General features: G+C 41.6%; 1 protein-coding gene across 1 annotated transcript in view; it reads left to right on the forward strand.

Moving 5' to 3' along the window:
* Positions 1-2,902: 2,902 nt before the first annotated feature.
* ZFHX4 (zinc finger homeobox 4) overlaps positions 2,903-6,227 on the forward strand; it is a 62,965-nt gene continuing 59,640 nt past the window's right edge. Inside the window, 1 exon segment of the mRNA XM_031552958.1 lies at positions 2,903-2,927. Coding sequence (XP_031408818.1) covers positions 2,903-2,927 — 25 coding nt within the window.

Raw genomic sequence — 6,227 nt, forward strand, 5'->3', positions numbered from 1 at the left:
CAAAATGGCCTTGAGACGGAAGTGCATATGAAGCTAAGGTGTGTTACTGAATACCTCCATGTGGAAAAAATGCCATCCACTGACATTCATCAACACTTGCTGAACATTAAGAAAGACCAAACTGTGAATGTGACCACAGCCAGGCAGAGGGTGGGGCATTTCAGCAGGGATGACAGCAATGCAAAAGGCAAGCCATGTTCTGGATGCATAGCTGTCATATCACAAACTGAAGAGTGCCTTGATTAACTCATCCATGTGAATTGGCTAATAGTGGCTCCTAAGTTGAAAGATAGTGTATTATAGCTGAGAATTTACTCTATCAACTAGTGCTATTGTGGTCTTGAGACTGTTGTAGTTTCCACGGAAATAAATAGGAGGCACTGCCTTTGGAGCAACCTGTGTATATGCTGGTTCACAGGTATTGCTAATGTATCACCCTTCCTTGGCTCTGCCTATATTTTTGTGAAGATCAATTGTGGTAGCACTGAGCAGTGGGATAACGAGTAACCTGCATTCCTTTGTGCCTTACCTTTGAAACTGCTACACTGACCACTGTTGCTGCTATCAGTTATATCAGTTATATCGATTCTGTAAAGGTGTAGTTGAGAAGGCACAATGCAGTTCCATCTATACCTTCTGCAAACCTGGAGATTGATGGTTTAGCATGACCTAACTGTTATCCTGTTTTCTATAGTGCATATAATAGAAGCTGTGCCATTTGACTAATTGCCCTTCTCATTCTTTTGTTTACAACATATTCTGACCATTCAAAGATTGGTTTTGTAGGAGAAATTCTACTACTACATGGAACCATTATGTGTATGCAATTGACAGCAGTGACAGCAAAAGCTTTCACGTGTAAAATACCCTCTTTGATATCCTTGTGTCATTTATCCTAATGCCACAGTTCTGTAGATCTTTGATTCCTGTGTCCAATACTTCTCACTGCCTTTAGTCTGGCTCTGATCTTCTGAATAATATTGAACATGTCAGGGATGGTTTGTTAGCATTATGAATGCTACCCTGAAGTAATGGCAATTATTAGCTTTCTGAATCTATCTTTGAAACATACTTTGAACCAATTGACCTTATTTATGTGAAGCAATTCACAGGATCCACTGTCTTTGGTAGGATCCTTTATCAAAGGAGTCTGAAGTTAGTGGTTATCAATAAACATTATGTCTACACCACATGGGCTTTTGCTAATTGACTGTTTTTTAGATACGGCTGTGGTAGTCACTCATATGAGAAACTCTTGCCTACTTGAGTACAGACAGATTGGCACGTTCTTTTCATCGATGCAAAAGCAACTTCATAAAAGCTTGATTAGCTGCTGTGTTTGTGCCATGAATGCTGCTTGTACCTTTTTTTAAATGGGCCATGCATTTTTATCCAGAAAACTGAGTTTTCCATAGTGTGTTCAGTCAGATGTTCAACTCCTGTTGTGATTAGGTGCATCTAAAAGATGGAGATTTCCAGGGACAGGTTCAGTACCATAATCCAAAATGACAACTGCACTGTTGTCACTTATCACACCACATATAACTGCTAAGAAATTTTCAAGATCAGAGTTGTAGGAAAATATTTCCTCACAGTAATCACGTAACCAGTAGTAAACCTGTTTTAAGGCAACACGAGTTTTAAAACTCTTCACTAGTACAAAATCCAGTGTAAGAGAAAAAAACACCACAAACTCTACTGTCTTTGTTGTAGCAGGCACCCTTCTACTCTCCCAGCCCTAGTGTTTGCCTTGTCTCAGCGTAAACACCAGATCCTTTTCACATCTTGTCTTTAGGTATGCCCCAGCAGAAGTCGAGCAGGGGAAGCAGGCAACCGTCATGGCTATGCAAGGATCTGCAGCTTAAACTGAGAGAAAAGAGGGAAATGTACAGAAAGTTAAAGCAGGGTTGTGTATCCTGGGAAGAATACAGGGCTGTTGTCTGTGTGTGTAGAAAAAGGATTAGGAAAGCCAAGGTGCAGATGGAGCTGTACTTGGCGAGGGATGTGAAAGATAGCAAGAAGGGGTTCTACATGTACATAGGCAAGAAGAGACAGGCCAAGGAGAGTGTTCCCCCTCTGATGAAAGGTAGCAGGGAGCTGGCTTCCTCAGACATAGAAAAAGCTGAGGTACTCAGTGAGTGCTTTGCCTCAGACCACGGGTGGTCAGGCTTCCCGTGTCTGCCAGGACCATGAGCCTTTAGGTGAGGGTGTGGGGAGTGGTTTCTGTCCCACTGTAATGGTGGAACAAGTCCAAATCTTCCTCATGAAATTGAATGTGTGTAAGTCCATTGGGCCAGATGATATCCATTCTAGGGTTCTGAAAGAGGTAACTTATGTGGTTGCCGAGCTGCTCTCATCATATTTGAAAAATCATGGTTGTATGGTGAAGTCCCTGGTGACTGGAAAAAGGGAAACGTTACTCCCATTTTTAAGAAAGGGAGAAAAGAAGACCCGGGGAACTTCAGGCCGGTGAGTCTCACCTCTGTGCCTGGGAAGATCATGGAGCAGATCCTCCTAGAAGCTATGTTAAGGCCCATATGAGATAAAGAGGTGATTCGAGACAGCCAGCATGGCTTCACCAAGGGCAGATCTTGCCTGACCAGTCTGGTGGCCTTCTATGATGGAGTGACTGCTTTGTAGCTGGGGGAAGGGCGGTGGATATCGTCTACCTGGACTTCTGCAAGGCCTTTGACATGGTCCCTCACCACATCCTTCTCTCTAAATCTGAAATATGGATTTGAAGGATGGACTGTTTGATGAACTAGGAATTGGCTGGCTGGTCGCAGCCAAAGGGTTGTGATCAGTGGTTCTGTGTCAGGGTGAAGACTGGTCACAAACAGTGACCTTCAGGAGTCAGTCTTGGGACCAATGCTCTTCAACATCTTCGTTAGTGACATAGACGATGGCATCGAGTGCACTTTCAGCAGGTTTGTGGATGACACCAAGCTGAGCAGTGCAGTTCGATACATTGGAAGAAAGGGAAGCCACCCAGAGGACCTAGACAGGCTGGAGAAGTGGAGCCATGAAAACCTAATGAGGTTCAATAAGGGCAAGTGCAGGGTGCTGCACATGGGTCGGAGCAATCCCAAGTATTTATACAAACTGGGAAAAGATCTCCTTGACAGCAGCTCTGCAGAGAAGGACTTGGGGGTCCTGGTGGACGAGAAGCTGGACAAGAGACAGCAGTATGTGCTAGCAGCCCAGAAGGCCAACTGTGCTCTGGGCTGCATTAAAAAAGGGTGGCCAAAAGGGAGAGGGAGGTGATTTGTCCTCCTCTACTCGGCTTTTGCGAGGCCCCATCTGCAGTACTGCGTCCAGGCTTGGGGCCCCCAGTACAGGAAGCAAGTGGAGCTCTTGGAGCAGCTCCAGAGGAGGGCCAGTAAGATGATCAGAGGGCTGGAGCACCTCTCCTATGAGGAAAGGTCAAAGGAACTGGGCTTGTATAGATTGGAGAAGAAAAGGTTCCGGGGAGACCTCATTGCGGCCTTCTGGTACTTGAAGGAACCATATAAACTGGAGGGAGAACGGCTATTTACGAGGCTGGACTGTGATAGGACAAGGAGTAACGGTCTTAAGCTGAGACAGGGGAGGTTTAGGTTAGATATTAGGAGGAAGTTTTTCACACAGAGGGTGGTGACACACTGGAACAGGGTGCCCAAGGAGGTCATGGATGCCCCATCCCTGGAGGCATTCAAGGCCAGGCTGGATGTGGCCCTGGTTGGCAACCCTGCACATAGAAAGGGGGTTGAAACTAGATGATCACTGTGGTCCTTTTCAACCCAGGCTATTCTATGATTCTATGATTCTATGATTCTATGATTCTATGATTCTATGATTCTACGATTTGTGAACTACAGAAGCAGACTAGCAATCTTGTTAGGGAATCAGACATATTTACCTGAAGACTTCTACAGAATCACTAAGCTATCATATTTTTCTCCATTAAGGCAGTATATCTGAGGGAAGGATCTTTACCAATTATTGCTTCAGATGAATCCTTCTAACTGCATAGACAATTTGGAGATGCAAGATTGCATCTATTTCATTTGCAGATTGTGTCCTGGAGATTTTTTGGGTAAGATCTCTAAACAAGTTGAAACTGCCTAAACCTAGTGCATATGATGGAACTCTTTAGCCAATTTAATCAAACTTCAGAGTTTTGCAGGCAAAGATTAGACAAACAGTTGTAGTGAATATGGTTAATGGCAGAAGAGAGGAGTCAAACTCTCCCCTGGGCCACTCCAATGTCTTTATGTAGTTAGTTCCTTTTTATACCTCTTAAAATACAGCATAATGCAGATTGCAGATGAACAGTCTTCTGCTCCTTGAAATATTTCCTTGAAAGTGTAACAATTATTTGAGATGAATGCTGACACTCCAGCCAACTTTGTTGTACCTTTTATCATTCAGTTCTCCAAATAGACCTGGGCCTAGAGATGTGCAACTGAGGATTTTGTACTAAAAACTACTTCTAACATCTACCTGTAACAACTATTGCAAAACAAGTCTGCCTACACCTACTACCCAGACTGGGTTTGTGTGCAGTAAGCATTAACAGACATTTTAAGCAGAGGTACGAAACCGAAGATGCACTCTAGGGAATGGAATGCTTGGCCTTGGCAGACAATCTGCATACGTTTTTGTAATCCTCTGGTCCAGCACACCAGGCTAATTGGGATCCCCAAACAAACTTTTGTTTGAAAGCTATCTATTCAATGACCTTGTCAGGCTTTAGTTGAATTCTGCCTTGGAAATGGGTTCCCCTGGAATGAGGGGGGAACCTATGCCATTAAGACTGCAGAAAGATTTTTAAGTGGACGTTTAAATGACAACATGGAAAAGCCTCCTGAGATGCTAAAGGAAAGGAGCTGTGATCTTCTTAATCAATTCTATCTGGAAATGAACAAGATGTTGGCATTGAAAAGGTATGAAGCATCATTTTAAAACTTCCCTCTGGGATTTATGTTGTAAGCAAATGACCATCAGCTTTAATATATAACATGGCAGCAAGTATATGCCTCTTATTCTGTGTGCGCAGCCATGCCACAGTATTTTTTCCTAGTGCAAGATAAGTGAACACACAGAAAAGTGGAAAAGTTGCCGATTTATTGCTAGAGATGTTTTAAAATTTTTTGCTTTGCAACATAAAATCAAATACTTTTAAAAATGAATAGTAACTATAAACTTGTTTCCCACTTTGCATTTTGGTCTCATAAATGCCAAAACATGAAATGGCCTGAGGGCCAAACTATCAAATAGGTATGATAAATAGCCTCCAGCATTCAAAAAATTAAATAAACAAAAAACCGCCCCACGCAAACAAAACATAAGTCTTAAGATAAAAAAATAATAATAGTAATAAAAGCAAACTTCAGAACCTGCTCTTAAGAAGCATCTTTTATTTGCTAACTTGGCTTTCCTAAGAATGATGCATCCCAGACAACAGTAGTAATTATAGTCTCAAACAAGGATATCCCTCAGTTTGGACTGTATTTGCCCTGTCTTTCTTAACACCTTATTTTTGCCATTTTGTCCAAATTACCCTACTCCATAAGTGTTTATGTTTATTGAAAAATAAATAGACATTTCCAGGTAATACAGAAATAAGATACTAAATCTGTAATTTCTTTTGCAGAACACTGGAACTCCTGCTTTCAGGTCTTCCATAACACTACTTAAGACAAGATCTCTTTTACAGCATAAGGAGTACAGAGTGGTGGTTAGTGGAAACTGGAAATCAGCATTCTGCAACTCCTTTAATTTAAACGTCTTCAAAAACACAGAATAATTGTTAATTCTCAATCAAACCAAAACATACGAAGAGTTTTCCAGCATTTTTATTAATATCATTATTCTGCTTCAGTTACAAATTCTAAGAGCCAAAGCAGGACAAAATGTGTTTTTGTATTAATGACATACTTCTGGGTAAAGATTTCTGTTAAGAAAGGACTGCAAATTTGAAAAAACAAACAAACATAAAGAGAGTAAATGGATGAAGCCTTAAAAAGGGAATAAAAACATCATGAAGCCAACAGAGAAAACAAATAATACTAACTCCAAAACAGAAACAGTTACCTATCTTTTTGGTATGTCTACACACACATATCTGGGCTTGATCTATTTTCTGTGTGGTACATAGCTGTTAGTGAGGTTTGGCACCTAGCCTGACCACACCAAAGAAAAAATTGCAAGTCCCAAAGACAGCACCTTGTAATTAAACTTTTTTT

Source organism: Meleagris gallopavo, chromosome 3 (genome assembly GCF_000146605.3).
Source record: "Meleagris gallopavo isolate NT-WF06-2002-E0010 breed Aviagen turkey brand Nicholas breeding stock chromosome 3, Turkey_5.1, whole genome shotgun sequence".
In the NCBI taxonomy this organism is placed as follows: Eukaryota; Metazoa; Chordata; class Aves; order Galliformes; family Phasianidae; genus Meleagris; species Meleagris gallopavo.